Source organism: Danio rerio, chromosome 11, assembly GCF_049306965.1.
Source record: "Danio rerio strain Tuebingen ecotype United States chromosome 11, GRCz12tu, whole genome shotgun sequence".
Classification (NCBI taxonomy): domain Eukaryota; kingdom Metazoa; phylum Chordata; class Actinopteri; order Cypriniformes; family Danionidae; genus Danio; species Danio rerio.
The window spans coordinates 9,349,376-9,370,900 of record NC_133186.1 but is presented as its reverse complement, the minus strand read 5'-3'; the positions used below and the strand labels follow the sequence as shown (position 1 = coordinate 9,370,900).

Below are 21,525 nucleotides of genomic sequence, written 5' to 3'. Positions count from 1 at the left end.
TAGCTGTGTGTAATCACAATTGCACAAGCCTAAGAACAGAAGAAAAAAAAAAACGAAGGAAAGAGAAAATGAATTAACAAAACACAAAAAAACAAATCAAAAAATAAAATGACAAAACCAAATAAAGGAATATTTATTTATTTATTTATTTATTTATTCATTTATTTATTTATTTATTTATGGATTAATTGATAATTTATTTATTGATTTAATCATTTGTTTTTAATGCAAAAATATTTAAAATATTATTTCTAAAACATGTATTACTAAATAAATAAATTAAATAATACACAAAAAAAAGAAATACACAACAACAAAAAAGGTGGAGCTGAAGTAAATATTTCAATGATGTCATTTCTCAGATATTATTTTTCAAACATTTATTATGTTTAATATTATTTTTCAAATAAATACAAAAATTAGGTGCCGCGGTGCCGCAATGGGTAGTGCTTCGAAGCAAGAAGGTTGCTGGTTCGATCCTCGGCTGGGTCAGTTGGTGTTTCTGTCTGGAGTTTGCATGTCTTCCCTGCGTTCGCGTGAGTTTCCTCCGGGTGCTCCAGTTTCCCCCTTAGTCCAAAGACATGCAGTACAGGTGAATTGAGTTGGTCAAATTGTCTGTAGTGTGGGTGAGAATGAGTGTGTATGGATGTTGCCCAGAGATGGGTTGCAGCTGGAAGGACATGCGCTGGGTAAAACATATGCTGGATAAGTTGGCGGGTCATTTTGTTTTGGCGACTCCTGATTACTCCTGATGACACCTGATCACATGACCTGTGATGCTTGTTCGAACACAATTAGTTTTGTTCGATTGTGTGTTAATGCCAATTCCTGTATATAAAGCTACTGAAGGTATTAAGGTAGTATATAGTATATTCTATTGTAGGTAGTATAGTACTAAATAAATATTTACCTACATAATATTTTGACTACCCTCTGTTGCATCTCTATTTAGTGAGGCTGAGAATGGTTTGAAGTCTGTTGAGGGAAAACATGGCAGGGAAAAAAAAAGTGTTCTTGTTGTAGAGCTATCTACAAGTTGATTTCTTTTTAATAATAAATAAATAAATAAATTAGAATGTGATTTGTATCGAAGGTTATGTCTTTCCAACAAATCTTTTCCTCTGACTGCATATAGCAAACCCACCAGTTCTTTTTTTAAAAAAAAGCCTTCTCTCCAGTTTTTTTTTTTTTTTCAGTGATTGTACACCAACAGCTCCAATTTTCCAAGTTGTTTTGAGATGATATTGTACAAGATAATACTAGACTGTTTTTATCTATCCCAATTTTTGTATCTATTTACTACAAAAAAACAGTAAAGCAGTAGTTCACTTTCTAATAATAATTTAGCCCCTTGTTAAACTTTCTAATAATAATTTAGCCCCTTGTTACCCAAGATATTTTTTTTTCTTCAGTTGAAAATAAATAAAGGTGTTAGAGAAAAGCATGACAATTATTTTCTTCATATAGTGGACTTTAATGCTGCTCAGTAGTTTAAAGATCTAAACTGCAGATGTTATGCATGCAGCTTCACGTCACGTATGGAGATCAAAGCAAGAAACAACAGAGACGAGGATCCAAGTGCAGGTAAAATAAGATTATATTTTAGCAAAACAGGGACAAACAGAAGTGGCTGATACAAAAAGGGCAAACCAAAAACGTAGTCAAAAAACTGGCATAAGGTCAAAAATAGATGGCAAACAGGATCAAACAATAAACAAGGCTAAAGTCAAAAAACAGGCGAAACAACAAGCAGCTAGGACATGCAAGGTACGTACATCAACATTAAAGACTCCGTACTAAACTGGTGTATGTGTGATGTATAAATAGTCTGAATGATCAGTTATTACAAGTCTCATCAGCCTTGATGAGCAGCTGGTGTTTGACATGGCCTGATAGGACTTGTAGTTCCTAAACATGACATTTGTAGTTCACCAGCGATCTGTCAGGAAGGGTCACTGGTGAACATGACACTTCAAAGGCTTGACAATACCTAGACTAGGAAAAAGGTCTTACCCAGTGAAGAAATCTATAAATATTTTTAAAAAAATACAAGTTAATATACAGGGCATTACGATGGCTAAGTGGTTAGCACTGTCACCTCACAACAAGAAGGTTGCTGGTGCGTGTCTTTTGAAATAGAGACTAAGCTGAAGTAAAATAAATGAATGAATGAAAGAATGAAGTTTATATACACCACAAAAGCTTATACGCCATAGTTAGTACTGTATGAGACAAGATAAAAATCATGAAATGTTTTCCTCAACAACAAAAACTAAAAATCTTATTTTTTATTTATTTTTTTTTGAATAAACAAAGACATGAACTTTAAGTTTTCAAATTTGAACATTAATCCCAGTACATTTTAATAGGTTCTAATATGTTTTGGGAAATATTCCATTAGCATTTATTAGTTTTAGCATCTCACCAACAGAATCCAAAAATGACCAAATAGAGACAATCTGTAACATTACAGTTCCCATTAAAACCCAATATAAGTCTATTAAAACCATTGCAGAACCATTTGGACTTCTGTGACTGTTTCTTTTTATTAGATTTTTCAACAGAACAGCCTGATGGATAAAGTCAATTTCTGTGTCCCTCTAATGCTGGTGTTGAATAAAATGTAACAAGACAAAGCTGATTCTTTTTAATTAGCCATTTTCCTCAAATACAGTATTTGAAAAAGCCCAGTGCTCTTCACATGGCTCTTTGGGTAATACAATGACACAAGACATGTAATTAAAGAAAACACAAAATAAAATAAAAAAAAACACACACACACACACACACAACCAAATTAACAAAACACAAGTGTATAAAACATTAGAAAAGTACGTTCTATACAGTATGAATGTGAAAAGTATATGAATAGAATTCGGATGTACTACATCCGCCATTTTGTCATGGTCACGTGACCTACCTGCGTCAGTTGCGTCGATCACTTACAATCATGAATTATCTCGCGGGGCATTATGGGATAGCGCAGCATGCATGGGATGCTCACTCCAGAACCTCGCCGGAAGTAGTAAGTCATCCGGGTACTTCTCGCATACTGATTTTAGAATTCTATGAATTCGGACATACTACTCGGCTCGCATACTGATTTTAGCATACTATATAGTATGAAAGTGTGCAGTTTCGGACACAGCCAGGGTCTCTAACTGTAGTTTGTGCCTACGGTCCAAACACCAGTCCATAGTACCTGGCCGTCTTGGAGTCTTTGGGAGGGATGCTAGAAGGTGCTGCTACTGGAGCTCTATCGTTTTACTGTGAAACTTTAGTGCCCACATGGCAGTGATAGCTGGAGAGGCGTGTTTTGGGTGGAATGGCCTCCCTAGTATGAATCTGAGTGGTGTTATGTTGTTGAGCTTCTGTGCTAGTTACAGTTTGTCCGAAACGAACACCATGTTCAAGCATAGGGGTGTGAAACCCAGGTTACTAGTGGGTAGTACACAGCAATAGAGCAAATAGAAATACATATTATACATATTATAATTCAATTTCATACAGCATCCAAAAAAATAGTGTTTTGGAAGGAAATCATTGTGCCTTCTGCCAAAGAGTATAGAATCACCAAGAGGTGACACTCTAGTGGGATTTTGGAAACAGCCACTAGATGCTACAGTGGCCATTTTGGAATGAAAACTCCAATAGAACGACAGCATATTATAAGTCTGTAAAATAAACTATTAAAAGTGCTGATGATTGTAATAGTAAGTGTTGTATTGTCGTAAGCATGTGGAAGGTGCTCTGAAAGTATGGGGTCAGATGCACACTGTTGCAAGGGCTGTCTGGTCCCCGGATGAACAGAACAGGTGTTTGGTTCCTATTGCCAGCAATAAGTCAGACTTGTCCCAGGTGCATGTTGGATTCTGGCAGGGTCGCCCTCTGTCACTGGTTCTGATAATAATTTTAAGGAGAGAATTTAATTATTTTTATGAACAGAATTTTCTTCCGGCCAATGGGGGTCTGCTTTGGCGACCACAGGATTTCATCTCACCTTCAACATGCACTGGGAGAGTTTGCTGCTGAGTGTGACATGACACGCATGAGAATCAGCACCTCCCAAGTTTGAGGCCATGGTACTTCACCAAATAAAGGAGGCTTGCTATCTCCAGGTTGAAGGAAAGTCCTTACCCCAGCTGGAGGAGATCAAGTATCTTGGGGTTTTGTTCACGAATGAGGGAAGGATGGAATTTGAGATTGACAAGCAGATTGGTGCAATGGCAGCAGTAATATGGTCAATATTCTGGTCTGTTGTAGTAATGGAGGAGCTGAGCCGAAAGGCTATCTATGATCCTACTCTCACCTATGGTCATACATTTTGAGTCTCAACCGAAAGGACAAGATCTTGCATACAAGTGTCCGAAATTAGTTAACAGCCATAGCGTTAACAGAAGCCTGGTGAGGTGACTCGGGCATCTATTTCCTGAGAGCAACCCAAGACACACTGAAAAGGCTTGGCTCACCTGGAAATAAAATAAAAATAATAAAAATAAATATTAAATCATTGAGATTTGCAAAATGTCCAAACATTTTATGGAGCTATTTGTATAAAGCCCAGCATTTTTTCAGCAATATGTGACAAAAGGCCTGCACTCTTCACATAGACCCTGACTACAAGTGAATGGAGATGTGCTTGCTTTCTCTTGACTGAGCAGGCTGAAAACCACAAGGCTGACTGTGGGTTGACTCCACAGGTTTAAATGTGATCTGACAGTCATACCTTGAACAGCTAAAGTGACTTAAGCAGGGGACTTATATTTTTGCACACACAAAATGGAATTTTGGAATATAATTATTTTTAGGGTTTGACAGGAAAGCATGGGGAGCAGAGAGAGGGGAAGGATCAGCATAGGACCGCGAGGCGGGAATTGAACTCATGTCGCCGTTAGCACTGGAGTGCATGTGTGGACGCACAATTCACTACACCACTGGCACGGACACAGAATGACAACATTACTGCAATAGTAACAGTTTGCAACAATCAATTTTAACTTAACAGCTGCATATTACCATTTTGCTATTGAAGAAAAAGTAAAATACGATTCTGGAAAAAATACAAACAACAAAAATAAATAAATAAATAAAGACAAAATATACACAAAAAATCCACAAAACATAAAACACGATATACATCAAACAATAACAAAAATTACAAAAAATAAATACTAAAACCTAACACACAAAAAAAAACATAAACAGAAAATTAAATAAACAATAATTTGTATTTAAATGCAATTTAAAAATGAAAAAAAGAACAAAATAAAAAAAATAAAACAATAAAAAAAAATAAAAAAAAAATAAAAAAATAAATATATATATATATATATATATATATATTTTTTTTTTTTTTTTGATTGTCTTGAGAACAAACCATCATTTTACAATAACTTGTCTAATTACTCTAACATGCCTAGCTAACCAAATTAACCCAGTTATGCCTTAAAGTGTCTTTAAAAATATCTAGTAAAATATTATGTACGGTCATCATGGCAAAGGTAAAATAAATCAGTTATTAGAAATGAGTTATTAAAATATTATGCTTAGAAATGTGTTAAATAAAATCTCCGTTAAACTGGGGAATTGGGGAAAAAATAATCAGGGGGGCAATCAATTCTGACTTTAACTGTAGTCTAGTTATCTTAACATAATACTTGTCCTATAACACTTAAAACCAATAATAAAAAAGGTTATATGATGACTTGTAAAATATTATTATATTGTTTTTAATGCAGCAAATGCAAAAAAGTGTCATCAGTAACTGCTTTTTTAGTAAAGGTTTAAATGTGATCTGACAGTCAAACCTCGACCAGCTGAGACGACTGTACGCCTGGGAAACATTTTTGTTTATTCTGCACACACAAAACGGCCTTGTTACGACTGGAGTGGCCAGTCTGCAACAAACTATTAAAATTCAACAGCCACATATTACTGTTTAGAGACCCAATAAAATGTAATTTGCGATACAAAACGGTTTTCTCACAAATTAGATAATAAAAATTCCTGGATATCTTTGTTCAGTCATTAAAAGAAAGCGGCAATAAATATGTAAACAGGATCTATTTTAATCTCTAAATAAAAACTCAAAGTTTGCAAGTGCTCTGCTCAGGCTGTGCCTGACGGCTTGCAGTTTTTTGAAGTAAGCTGTATTTATGAATGAATGAATCAGTCAGTCAATCAATCAAGAAAACCTTAAAGGGCCATGAAACCCCCTTGTTTCAGCAGGGTTTTTTCACACCTCTACTTTGGAAAAAATCCGGAAAGTGGGTGTGTCCAGCTCTGTTTAGGGGGGAGTGTCGGGGGAGCAATAGGTCTGTAAAAATTTGCATAAAAATGGGAGTGTCGGTTAGGGCATGCACTGATTTTCACAGAGGCAAAACACACACACACACACACACACACACACACACACAAACACACACGGGGGAAAAAGACAGTGACTGTGTTTACATGGACATCAGTGATCGAATTATCAGCCAAATTATTAAATGTTGGACTTTAACTGCTGTTTGGCTCTTTCATTCAAGAATTTCAACTGCTGGAAGCGTGTATCTTTTATGCAATGTTTGTTACCGCACGGCAAATGAGAGAGAAAAAAAACCTCTGCATTTCCTGGAAACTTAGATGCACTTGGCAGGTAGCATCAGAAAGCCGTGTGTATTATTCCTATCACAAAATGCGGTGAAAATCCTACACGACGGTAAGTTTAATTGTGGTGCTAACATGTTTACACTCGATATAATAGTTAGTTTGATATGAACTAATCATCTGAATAAACAAACAAAGAGCACTGGTCGCTTACTTACCAAATCTGTAGAGACAGGACAATCAACACTAACTAGAGCCGCATCTTCATTAAGAGGAGACGAGCAGCAAATCTGGATCTCACCATTTCCAGATAAGAAAAGCTCTCGGGTAAACAATGTTCGTTAGACACGCATTGTTGTCGAGCGTCGTGTGCACTGTAATCCACACGTGAGTCCAGCTGTGCTCTCAAAGAGAGAAAATGAAAACAAAACCTTCACTTCAGCAATTTATCTGCACGCTTGTTTTGGCAACACAACGTGGCGTCTCTCTGCTGTCTGAACACTGTAACAGATAAAAACAGTCTTCGAAGCTATCATGCATATTAATGAGGTTGCACAGCATACACAATAGAGCGCGCTGATTGGTTTGAACCAAGTCTTACTCATGCATTAATGCAGCACACTCAGAGACGTAATAAGGCACTCCCAGGTACAGACGTCCAGTCTACATGCTGGAATGCACGCTAAGATTTCATGGCCGTGACGCAGCTTAAAAACTTCATTTCATACCGGAAGTACGAATTTGCTCAAAATAACGCAAAAACAACCAATTTTCATTTTTTTGTTAAATATATGTGTCTTAATAGTGTTCATCTTAATAGCAGTGTGGGACACATATATGACTGTCAACAGCTCAAAAAATGTGTTTTGGTGTTTTGTGACCCTTTAAACAAAATCTAAAAATAAATAAAATAAAAACACAAACAAAATAATTAACAACAAAAAAATAGAAAAATAAAAATTACACAGTTATAAATAACAACATAAATAGCAACAATAACAAGACATGCAAACAAATCAAAGCAAAAAACAAGCAACAAAGATGAAAATGTTCAACTGTTGAGGCTGCTGCTTAATTTTATAAGCAAACTAACCGTACGTTCACACCGAAAGCGGCGAGAGCGTCAAAGTAGCCGGAAGTCATTCATTTTCAATGAGAGCCGGCGGCTATAAGCGGCGAGGAGCAGCGCGGCGCATCTTCGCCGGCGTGAGCATCGAGGAGAGTTGAAATGAAGTCAACTTTATGGTAATGAGCTATTACGCGGTTCGGCGGCAAGCAATCAGAATGAAGACATCCACCGCTTGATAGCAGTTCAAAGAACACAGACCTGTGAACTTTGGTTCCGACCACAGTAGTTCCCAAGGGTTTGATTATTGCAGTCGCCGGATTTTCAATTATTTACAATGTTTTCCTACAGGAACATACATTAAATAAGTTACTGGCCAGTTCCTGATGTTCATTAATGTCATATAAATTTATCTTAAAAAAGCGGGAATCTCACGCGATGTGACAGTACAAAACAGTACTGCTGCTTCAGGATATTTCAGACATATGGATACATATTGGATAAATGGAGCAAAGCCACACCACATGCAACTTGATCTTCCATTGTTGTATGAATTTGATAAGAAGTGCGCAACATTTTCACGCTAAAAACATGTCTTATGCTGGAATGTAACTGATATGCTGCAACGGCTCCTTTAAATACGAGATCAGTGTAGCGAGTTTTGATGCTGTGGCCGCCGGAGCTGAAGGCAGACAGCGTTGTCGCCAGGGTGGCCAGAGCGACCATGGACGCTCTCGCCGCTTTTGGTGTGAACGTACGGTAAGACAGTTGATACAAACTAATTTAGGTTAGATGAAAAAAGTACGGTTCATTAAAACAACTACGATTTAAAATGTTTTTTGAGACAATTGTAAAGTCTTACTGCATGAACTTATTTCATCTTTTATCAAAACATTTTTATTTACAGTGCAGTACAATTCAAAAGATTTAAGACTATGGTGATGTTCTTTATTTACAATACAGTATAGCAAAGACTATATAATAGACAAGACATGTCACTCATATAGTTTTATATGGGGAAAAGTATAACTGTCAATATGGTTGATGAAGCCCCAGTCGACAAAGGCTGAAGGCAACAGCAACCAAACTAAGCAAAACACAAGTGAACAAGTTGGCCGGCACAAGTTTGGCGGTGAGTCAAGCGCTCCTGGAGAACAGCGCAGCGCACAGCTTTTATACTGTGCGGACCAGCTCCTGATTGTCGTGCCGATTGAGTCGCGATAGGGATTGACAGCCCCTTCGACCAATGCTTGCACACCTAAAACAGGACAGGATACACAATGGAAGAGAGAGAAGAGAACGCAAAACAGAAATCTAACAACAAACCACCACAAAACCATTTCCACCCTTTGGAAATACTCATTTTAAAGGATTGTAGGGATGTACAAGCAACCCAAACATGTGTGCGTGTATGTATGTTTTTAGACAGGAGGAGGACCAGTTTGGCAGAAAGCAGGAGCAGAAAGAAATAATCACAGTCTCACTGTCACAGCAGCGGAACACACGCTGTTTATGTAAGCTGGAAAATGAGGCTTTGAACACAGTAATCAGCGTGTGGTTGGATATCTGCCTGTTCAGAAAAAAAAAAGCCCGGCCATCATGTGCGGGACGGTCTCTCCGAAAGCGTTCAGAGCTATTTAGTGCGCCATCATTTCCCAGTAACCAGAACTAATGGTCTATTGTTGGCAGAAAGCAAATATGAATATTCATTGACAATGAGCGAGTGATAATAAGACACAGTAAAACGCGGTGACAGAGGACGATCTCAGCTGTGCTTTCGCACATCTATCATTGACTTAATTAGCCATGTACATCTGAGGAAGTTCAGGTGATGGAAGGATTTCACTGTCGAGGACACTACAAACACAGTTATTGTACAGATAATTCCCAAGCCAGCTCATGCAGAAATTCGGTTTTGATCACACTGGAGAAGATGAAATGAATGATGTGCGAATGAAAGGACTAATCTGTTGTGAGCAAAAACACAACCTAAAAAAAAAAAAAAGGAAACAGAGTATTCACTACTGCCAAATGCATCTGTTTGTGTGTGCTTTTCACACATTGGAGGATAAATGGAGGGTCTGGCAACGCTGCAAGGTATAGATAGCTGATGAATTGTCTCTATTTGATGAAGGAAAAGTCTACCTTGGCTTATTGCAACTCGACTGAAATAAACATTTAAATGAAAAATTTAGCTGAAACTACCCAACTGAAAAAAACTGCTTAAACCAGCCTAGGCTGGTTTGCTGGGTTTAGCTGGTTGACCAGCCTGGTTTTAGAGGGGTTTTGGCCATTTCTAGGCTAGTTTCCAGCCAATTCCAGCCTGGTTCTAGCTGGTCAGGCTGGGAGATGACCAGCTAAAACCAGCTTGACCTGCCTAGCTAGGCTGGGAGGCCAGCCAAAACCAGCTATATCCAGCTTAAACCAGGCTGGTCAAGTTGGTTTTAGATGGTAATTTTCCAGCCTGACCAGCTAATATCAGGCTGGAAATGGCTGGAAATCAGCCTGGAAATGGCCAAAACCCCTCTAAAACCAGGCTGGTCAACAAGCTAAAACCAGCCATCCAGCCTAGGCTGGTTTAAGCTGGATTTTTCAGCAGGGTAGAAAAGTAAAGTTCATAGACAAACTTCATGGTGACTTGAGAAAGCCTCGTCTGAGAGTTTAAAGTAGCTTTAATAATTGAAGTAGTTTCAGAAAACTTGAAACAATTGGTATAGATTGATAATTACATATACTGTAGGTTAGCATGTTAAGCTAGGCTTTTTTAGTATGGATTGGCTAGGTGTTGCTAGGGTGTTCTGAGTCATTGCTAATGTGTTGCTAGGCGTTTTTTAGGGTGTTCTGAGTGGTTGCTAGGGTGTTCCAGGTAATTGTTAAGGTGTTGCTAGGTGGTTGCTTGGATATTCTGAGTGGTTGCTAGGTCGACCACTGAGTGGTTGCATAGGCATTGCTAGGCAGTTGGTAGGTTGTTCTGATTGGTTGCTAAGGCATTGCTAAGAGGTTCTAGGTGGTTGCTAAGGTGTTGCTAGGCAGTTGCTAGGGTGTTCTGAGTAGTTGCTTGGTCGTTTTAAAGGTGTTGCTAGATGGTTGCTAGGGTGTTCTGATTGGTTGCGATGTGGATGCTATGTCATTGGTAGGTGGCTGCTAGACAGTTGCTATGATGTTCTGAGTGGTTGCTAGGAAGTTGCTAACATTAATTACAATGGTTCTAGTATGAATTAGCACGTTGCTAACATGTTTCTAGCATATATTAACATGTTAACATGATTCTACTATGAATTAATGTGTGTTTTTAAAGGAAGTCTATGGGACAATTGCTAAGTGCTTGCTAGGGTGTGGCTAGTAAGTTGAAAGGTCATCAGTAATTGGCAGATTGGTAGTCTGAGTAAAATGAGCCCCAACATAAGTCTATATGACAGTGGGCGGAAAGTTATGAGGTCATAAAGTTTGGTCCAATGTTAAGTCGATAAGACTTCTCAGAATTTTACGGGACAGTTTTTGGAAAACGTAAGTCGAATCAGTTGGAAAAGATAAAACAACTCAAGTCAGACCAGTTTGGAGGTTTGGTGTTAGTCTGGTGGTTGTAGTATGAACAATACTACAAGCCACCATAATTATTGAAGAAGGCATTAAAATAACATATTTGATTTTTTTTTTTTTTCAAATTAGTTGTTATAGTCATAGTTTTTAAACTCATTATTTAAAAAACAAATTTAATCTGGATTTAAACAATATTTCTCTGCAATATTAGTGTTTTTATCCAGCTGTGTTTGTAACCATGTTCACTGGTTAAACAGAAATAAAACTAGACAATACTGTGTAATAATGTAATAATAATGTAATAATAATGTAATAATGTACTGTAACTCAATATTAGCTTCTTGTTTGTAGAACAGCTCAGTAAAATCAGAATGGCATTTACAAATCACAAACTGATTATGTTTCAATAAATAAGTTCCAAAAAGTAATTCTGAGCCTCAAATCGATACATTTTTAACATATATAGTAAATTTAAGTCGTTACGGTGGTTAGAACAATCACCTCACAGCAAGAAGGTCACTGGTTTGAGCCTTGGCTGGGCCAGTTGGCATTTCTGTGTGGAGTGACACAGAAACGCTCATGTTTGCGTAAGTTTCCTTTAGGTGCTTCGATTTCCCCTACAGTCTAAAGACATGTGCTGTAGGTGAGTTAAATAATCTAAATTGGCCATAGTGTATGTGTATGAAAGAGTGTGTATGGCTGTTTCCCAGTGTTGTGTTACCGCAGGAAGGGCATCCGCTGCATAAAAACATATGCTAGACAAGTTGGCGGTTTATTGCACTGTGGCGAACCCTGATTAATAAAGGGAATAAGCCAAAAAGAAAATGAATTAATGAATGGTAAATATAAAAAAGTCAAACTGTAATTTCTGAGTTCATTTTTTACAGCACATGCAGTGATAGAGTATGTCAAGAAATTAAATGTTTATTTCTTTGTAAAGATCGGCAGAATTCTGATCATTATATAAAATCTTAAAAATGTGTGAACTTGCTCACAGCTCATTCCAGTATTGAGCACTGATTGGCCAATCACAGTTATTTAGTTTGTAAAATACACTCACTTTATTAGGTACACCTGTCCAACTGCTTAGTAACTAGGGCTCAACAATAAGGGCTGTCCGATGGCCCAGGGCCAGCGTGAGAGATGCTCGGGACAGTAGACAGAATCGTTGCTGGCCCGATCGGGGCAGTGCTGCCTCTTCACTAAATTTAAATAGACGGCAACATGACTGTAACCTCAAATCATGAGGCTAAAAGAAAATGTCTGTTTCTAACGTTGTGGAAATATTTAAATGGGTACAGCACGAAAAAAAAAATCAATTGATGTTTTGCATAGTTTGCTGTCACTTTTAAGTCTGCCACCTTTTGTTTTGCAATAAAATGCCTGCGGATTTTCCATACTGCTATGTTTTACTGCTAAATATTTTAACATTTTTCAAACATTTAAATTCATTCCATTTCATTTAATTTCATTCACTTACATTATTTCGTAACACATTATTTAATATATGTGGCTAATAAATAGCAATTAACTTGAAAAAATCCTTAGTGTTGAACCCTGGTAACACAAATTTCTAATCAGCCAATCACATGGCAGCTACTCAATGCATTTAGGTTTGTAGACATGGGCTGTGTCCAAAACCGCCTACTACTCAGTAGATACTGCATTTGAATTTAAACGTACTACTCGGCTGTTAGAAAAGTATGTTCTATACAGTATGAACGGGAAAAGTATGAATGGTATTCGTACGTACTACATACGCCATTTTGTCATGGTCACATGACCTACCTGCGTCAGTTGCGTCGCTTTACTTCCATTCATGAATTCACTTGCGGGGCATCATGACATAGCACAGCATGCATGGGATGCGTACTCCAGAATCTCGCCGGAAGTCATCCGGGTACTTCTCGCATACTGATTTTTGAATTCTATGAATTCGGACATACTACTCGGCTCGCATATTGATTTTAGCGTACTTTATAATATGGAAGTATGGGGTTTCGGACGCAGCCATGGTCTAGACCAGGGGTGACCAACTCTGTTCCTGGAGATTGACCTTCCTGCAGATTTCAGTTGCAACCCATGTCAAACACACCTGCCTGTAATTATCAAGTGCTGTTCAGGTCCTAATCAATTGATTCAGATGTGTTCGATCAGGGTTGGAGCTGAACTCTTTAGGAAGGTTGATCTCCAGGAACAGGGTTGAGCACCCCTGGTCTAGACGATCTACTGCAGTTCAAACTGGGCATCAAAATGGGGAAGAAATGTGGTTAAGTGACTTTGAACATGCATGGTTGTTGGTGCCAGAGCTGGTCTGAGTATTTCTGAAACTGCTGATCTACTGGGATTTTCACACACAACCATCTCTAAGGTTTACAGAGAATGGTCTAAAAAAGAAAAAAATATCCAGTGAGCGGCAGTTCTGTGGGCACTAATACTTTGTTGATGCCAGAAGTCAGAGGAGAACGGCCAGACTGGGTCGAGCTAATAGAAAGACAACAGTTGCTCAAATAACCACTCGTTACAACTAAGGCATGCAAAAGAGTATCTCTGAACACAAACAACATTAAACCTTGAGGCGGGTGGGCTACAACAGCAGAAGACCACATGGGGTGCCACTCCTGTCAGCTAAGAACAGGAAACTGAGGCTATATTTCGCACTGGCTCACCAAAATTTGACAATAGAAGATTTGAAAAGCTGTATGGTCTTATGAGTCTCGTTTTCTGGTGGTCATTTAGATGGTAAGGTCAGAATTGGGCACCAAGAACATGAAAGCATGGATCCATCCTGCCTTTTATCAACTGTTCAGGCTGCTGGTGGTGGTGTTATGCTGTGGGGGATATTTTTGTGACATACTTTGGGCCCATTAGTACTCCTAAGTTTTGTTTTTTTTTCTTCCGAGCCTTGTTTATCATCTCAGAACAATTTTACACAAGTGCATAATTTATAAACAAATACATTGTAACATGAACAGCAAAAATGTATCTCATTATGGTTTTTCCTAAGCTCAGGTTTTACTGTATAAATCATGGTTAAACAAACAAAAAAAAAAAACTAACATTTTAGTATGAACAAGGTAAATAGCATGGCTGCTTTTGCATTTTTTTTTTAAAAAAAATTTACCTTCAAAAGTAAGTAAATTTTGGCAGAGTGCACAGATAAAAGCAATTGCTGATTGTGAGATCTTTAGCATAAGAGCTGCAATTTTGACTGCATATTTTTTTTTGACACTAAATTCAATTCCAAAGCCATTGGGCCCAAAGGCCTTCCCAATAGGAAAGCCCATGATTGCATCAGGTATCTCTTGAATAGTAATTTCAGATTTCAATGCTTCCTGATCAGCTTTACTCAGTTTTGGAAGTGGAAGCTGATTGAAGGAAGATAGAAATTGCCACAGGCTGAGAATACAGCACAGATTATACCAGTCCTTCATAAAATTGTCTAAAACAGCCATTGATATCCTTGGGAATTTGTATTTTGCATTCTTATTTCTTAATTTCATGACTTCATCTCCTGGTATTTCATTTTATATTTTTTTTTCATCACAGCTTGAAGTGTTTTTGCTTAACTTAATTAGAAGAGATCTTATTAAATTCATATTTGTGCATCATTTTCTCACTTTGGTTGCCCAGGGCTGCTTTATCCCTTTATACTTTCATTACATACAGGGGATCAGCAGCTCGCAGCATCTTAAGTGATATTACACTAATTAGACAAAGATTAAACCATAACAATATACATAAAAAACAAAGCTGGTTTCTCATGACCAGTTTCTCAAAATAAAGTCTCATCTTTGCAGTTAATTGTCCTATGGCAGTCAGTTTTGAAAACCTACAAGCTAGTTTAGTTTAATTTAGTTTAGTTTAGTATAGTTTAGTTTAGTTTAGTCAAAGTCTCTTTAAGGCAAGTCATTTTACTTGGCAGCCACCTTTGAAATGCCTCTCGGGCAGTATAGACTGATTTCATACAGACGCCATTTAAAAAGTAAAACTGAGGCTGTGGTGGGAAAAACCCGGAAATATCGCACGAGTCGCACAAGAATGTTGAGTACCTGGCTGGATATCTTACCAGTGAAGAGAAAGTGACACAAATGTATAATTTCACCCCCTTCCGAGTGAACCGCAGGTCCATTCTTAATAGAAAGTGAAAAAAAAAGGGATTTCACAACCCTTTGTCAGCTAAGGAAAAATAGCTCTAGTTACCTAATGTTATCTGTCCCAAACATATGTTTTGATGACATTTATCAAACTCAAGTTAATGAACTGATTATTTTACTATATTAGACTTGTCATGATACTGAATTTTGGTACTGAAATAAAAAAAAAAAAGCAATTTTCCTACTACCATTTAATGGCCCGTTTCCACTCAGTGGTACGGTACCACTTTTTTAGCACCCTTTGCAAAGGGTACCAAGGGTAGCAAAAGGTGGAGCTAGACGCGCAGCTGACCACTATTGGTTTACAGCGATACATCATTCGCTCGCGCAACAAGCCACAATGAAAACAAAGGAACTGCTTAATACGCAGCTGAGACATTACATCGTAATAATATATACATATAATAACAAGCTATAGTCGACCCGAGCTCAAACAAACCTTGTAGTTATCTTGATGAGCAGCCAAGAAAGCCATTTACATGCACTAATAGACGAGGCTTTATTTTCCATATTGACCGTTTTTTGACACTTTTCCCTATTCAAAACTATACAAGTGATGTGTCTTGAGTATTGTAGAATCTTTAGTTTAGATTAATTTAGTTTAGTTTAGTTTAATTTACTTTAATTTACTTTAGTTATTTTGTTCTGTTTTGTTTACCATGAAAATATTTATTTATTTATTTATTTTCTGATTAAAAAGCTTGACTAAAAGCATCCAAGTTTTAAACCACCTAATCTGAGAAAACCTTTTAATAAATATGAAAATAACCAGTTTATATATGATCATACAGTAAATCATATTATAGTTTCGATCATCTTTATGAGACAGAACATATTTTTTTTAAAACATGTATAACAATATTCTACTTCATTATTTCTATTTAAATTGTACATTATGACTGTTAAACCTACCTGTCTTGACAACCTTGTGTGAGTGTGTTTTAATTTGATTTCCCCCTCCTTTTCTTTTTTCAAACCTAGAGAGCGCTTTTTCTCTCTGAGGCCTTTTTCCCTCCTGAGTCTTCATTAGGAGAAACCTTGGATCCAGCCTTCAAACTCCATGAGACTATTGCCAAGGTAAGAGTACCCTCCTCCTTTCAGTCCAAAAGTGATTATTTTGTTTGTTTGTTTTGTTGTTTCCTGGCTGGTTTATCATGTGCGGTGCTATTGTGGGTCTATAATTGTCATTGGGATTTTGTTTTGAGTGAAACATGTTCTTTCTCAAGATTCAGACATTAATTACTCAGCTACTGTACACAAATCATAACTCAAGGGACAAATGAATTAAAAAATAGCTTAATAAAATTAAGATTTTTCTAGTTTACCAGCAGTTTGTTTATGGTAAACCTTTAACATTATATAAACATAACTTTTCTTAATCTCTGCTCAATTCCTTCAGGACATGAATTTTTAACCTGAACTTTCTTTGTTCTCCACACTATTCTCTGGGTAAATGTTTTAATGTCTAAATGCATGTTTAAAAGTTCATACTTATTTCGAAAAATTACAGTTAGTGTTACAGTTCAGTGTTTCTTTGTTGTGTTCAGTAATACAGTACATTAAAATAATATACTGTAAAATAAAATTTGGCATTAAGCACAAGCTAATGAAGTTATTCTCTACTCTAAATACTGAAATTCTTGTGGGGATAGTGATTAATGTCAATTAAGAATGTGTGCTTAGCAATGAAACCAATACTGAAGCACAGATGTCATTTATCTATGGCATGTATTTTAAAGGCTGTTGCATAACAACATTTGCCTCTATAAAACAACCTTTGAGTTACTTATTGTAACGTCGGGGAGTGACACAAACAACTGAGGTTTGGATCCAAATGCAGGTTTAATCAGTAGTCAGGCAAGTAAAGGTCAATTCAGGTGCAAACAAATATATATGCAGACAATCCAGAATCGTTTATTTACTAAATCAAATTTACTACCCTTTTGTTGTGTTAGGGATGAAAACATCCACTTAATTAAGCTGCTATAAAAATGCATCAGATAAATATATTTTCTTTTTTTTTTCTTTTTTTTTTCTTTTTGCATAAATTACAGGATTTTAACTCAACTTTAATTACAGGATTTTAAGCCAAATTCCTAAATTATATCACTGATTTGGTGAAAAAGCACATAAAATGATGTATTTTTAATATAATAAGTAATTTTGGATTGTATTTTTATTTATTTTTTCCTTTTATCAAAGTCTTGGTGTGAAAACATGTGAAACAATATTGCCTTTGATGCATTGTTTTTGATTCATTTTGTTTTTTCCCCAATTTACTGTTGGCGGCTGTTTTGGCCCCTTTGACTTCCATTATAACCACATTATAACCACAACCAAATTAGGGGAAAAAAAAAGAAAATCCAACAATGCATCAAAGGCAACATTGTTACTAATCATTCACATGTCCAAGACTGTGATAAAAGGTTATAAAAAATCCTTTCCACAATTACTTTTTATACTTAAAATATTAAAATATAATTTTGTGTTATTACTATTCACGAAATAAGTGACATAATTTGTGAACTTGGCATTTAAAGAGTCAACTGATCAGAACTTAGGTTGATTAACAGATTTATGCAAAAAAATTATATATATATATATATATATATATATATATATATATATATATATATATATATATATATATATATATATATATATATATATATATAATTTTTTTTTTGCATAAATCTGTTAATCAACCTAAGTTCTGAACAATGCACCCGCTTTATATATATATATATATATATATATATATATATATATATATATATATATATATATATATATATATATATATATATATATATATGCTTTTATGTGCTTTTTCACCAAATCAGTGATATAATATAATATAATATATATATATATATATATATATATATATATATATATATATATATATATATATATATATATATATATATATATATATATATATATATATWWTTATATCACTGATTTGGTGAAAAAGCACATAAAAGCATATATATATTAAGCGGATGCATTTTTACAGCAGTTTAACTCAGTGGATGTTTTCATCTCTAATAGAACAAAAAAAAAGTTGTAAATTTGAACAGTGCACAAGGGTTAAAGTTGTTTATTGTGCAAAAATCTAATGAAAGCAGTATTTACATCTTCAGATATATTTTAACTGCTGTTTTCTCACTGCTGCCATTGTTGTTGTATGTTTATTTAGTTATTTAGAGGGAAGTGTGAAACACATATTTATATATTAATCTAAACCATGCTCTCAACAATGTGGACACATCAGTATATTCACAGTATAACAGTACAGCTGAAAAGCAATATCCAACTTTTTTTTTTTCTACCTCTAATAAAAAATTTTAAAAAATGAAAGAAAGAAAAACTTTACCATGGATATGTGTGTATCAGGGTCTTAAGGGCGAGAATGACTAAACAGGGCAAATTATCACCAGGCTGAAATCCCCTACAGGTCCTGATGGGTGTGTCATGTTCTGTGTGTTTTTTACTGACAATATGCAAATTAAAGAACACAATCAGAGCAGCTTATTTCCATAATGACCAACGCAAACTATCAAGAGCATAAAAAAAATAAAATAAATAACAATGTGGCTTGATAATCGCATGTGCAGTTATAGGTCAGACACAAAAATAACTTGGCACATTTTTATTGCCATCCATCCATCCATCCATCCATCCATCCACAGTTGTTCTGCTTAGGCTTGTGCCCTTGTCCTTTGTAAACTGAAATTCCTCCAGATTCCTTGAACCTTTTATTCATCTTATGCACTTTTGAAGGTGAAATATTCAAATGTCTTCCTATCTGTCTTTGAGGAACATGGTTTTTCAAATATTTCAATACTTTTCCAATGTATTTGTTCGCACACTGGCGATCCTCAGCCCATCTTTGCTCCTAAAGGACAAGACATGTCTTGAATGTTGCTTTTGTACCAAATCATAATTACAATCACCTGTTGACATCACCTGTTTTAAATAGCACCAAATCACAACTAATTTACCTGATTACAAGCTCTAAATTGCTCCTGTCACAAGTTTTTTGTAGGTATATATATATATATATATATATATATATATATACACTGTAAAAAATGGCCGTGATTTCAACGGTAAAACACTGTAAAAATGCTACAGTACAAAAGCGTAACCTGGTTAACGGTATGTTTCCTTAATATAAACGGCGAATAACTGTAAACTGACTTTCCCAGAATTCCCTGCATAACTTTTTATGCATTTGGTTGACATTATTATGGACCTTTTTAGTTGTTTCCCCATCAGTTATGTACATTAGAGATTTATGTTACATCTAATGTTGATAAACGATGTTTCTTTCATGACTTTAATTTTATGCGTGTTACCATACTGGTGTTTAGTAGCTGTGTGAATGACACTGAGCACCTTCTATATGCTGATACTCTTTTCTGCTTGTGGGAAAAGTTGATTGTAATGAGCATTGGCTCATTATGTAACTTCCTCATCACCACCTGCATGTGGGTGTGCTAACGTGTCTAACTGTTTAACAAAATATGTGAAAATGTTGATCATTCAAAATACAGACATTTTACCTCATATAAATTAATAAAATACGGTAATTTACGGTAAATTACTTTTACAGTTTGTACCATGTTTTAACGGTAAAATACTGGCGACCACAGCTGCCGTTTTGTTACCGTAAATTTTACAGAATTATTTTTTACAGTGTATATACTGTATATATAGGCATGCTAATAAATAAACTGCATAGTTGCCATCTAAACAACTACATTCTTGCCTAAAAAACCCTCAAAAGTACATTATGTTGTGCAACAGGTACAATATATGTCAAAATGTAGTTAGTTTAGCTGTCTGCTTGGCACTCTGTGGGCGGAGTAATACTCAAGGGTTAAGAGGCTGTACAAGAGCTGTTATTGTAGAATATTGCATGGCTTATCAGACAATCAGACATTCAGATTCAAGAATCAGACAGAACTGTTCTGAGGGGCCATAAGCAGTTTTTTTGGGGGGTGAATTCCACTATATTAAAATAGAAAATAAAATTGCATGAAAAACATGGTGACATCATGAATATGCCAATTACTATATGACATCTTCTAGCAGCATTTCGCATCTGTTCTAATTTTCACTGAATGCATTTGGCAACAGTGAAATGTTCCCGCACTTTTGAGAGTTTGCCAGGTCATCGTTTAGATATGCGGCTCTTCCAGACGGGACATGAATACAGTAACTCAACGTCCAGTGACAGCGTCCAGTGCTCTCCTGGGCAGTGTTATGAAATCCCAGCAGTGTTTCAATGCACAGACACTGATAGCTTGGCTTCTGACAGCACGCATGCTTAGACTCAACAACAAACCCTGTGAAAATGTTATGAAATATAGATGAAACAGGCTGGAGATTTTATAAACAGTTTTCTCTCTCTCTCTCTCTCTCTCTCTCTCTCTCTCTCTATCTCTCTCTTTCTCTCTCTTTCTCTCTGCCAGTTATGGTCACAGCATTAATGGCAGAAAGAAATATGAGCATCATTAAAGTCCCTCATCACAGTCAAGGAGATATTGTTCTGCAGCATGAATTATTCAGGGCGTTGGAAGACACACTGGCAATGACACAAAGAGTGGTGCGACAACATCGCATGAAAGTGTCCGTTCAGTGTCTTGTTTACAAATTTAAAACAGAATATGCAGGAACATTAGATACGGCTGCTGTAGAATCTGAGAAGGTAAATATTTAGTGTGGTTTTGAATTCAGCAAGCAGATTTGGAACTGTCAAAATATCATATTTTTTCAGGACAATGGGCTGAAAGGTTGGGAAACTTCCCTGAATAGCGAGACAAGGCAGAGAGGGTAAGATCTCAGGCTGCGAGAAGCATGCAAAGTCATTTACACTGGTGTCAGAAAAACTGCTGAAAAAAACATATTTTGATTATTTTAGTGCATTCAGCATTATGAAATATGATTTCCAAGATTCATTTATATTATTAGTTATTTATAATATTAATAAACATTTGTTTTTATATTATTTTTTTAGGGTATGGTTGTAAACCAATGGTCTCAAACTCGATTCCTGGAGGGCCGCAGAACTACATAGTTTAGCTTCAACCACCTTCAACTCACACCTGCTTAATAGTCCACAGTAGTCTCGAACACCTTGATTGATTGGGTCAGCTGTGT

General features: G+C 36.1%; 1 protein-coding gene across 9 annotated transcripts in view; it reads left to right on the top strand.

Moving 5' to 3' along the window:
* naaladl2 (N-acetylated alpha-linked acidic dipeptidase like 2) overlaps positions 1–21,525 on the top strand; it is a 635,527-nt gene that overhangs the window by 525,947 nt on the left and 88,055 nt on the right. For all 9 annotated transcript variants that reach the window (XM_073916359.1, XM_073916358.1, XM_073916357.1 and 6 more), the window contains one exon: positions 16,336–16,431. In XM_073916359.1, coding sequence (XP_073772460.1) covers positions 16,336–16,431 — 96 coding nt within the window. The remainder of the gene's footprint in view (positions 1–16,335; positions 16,432–21,525) is intronic.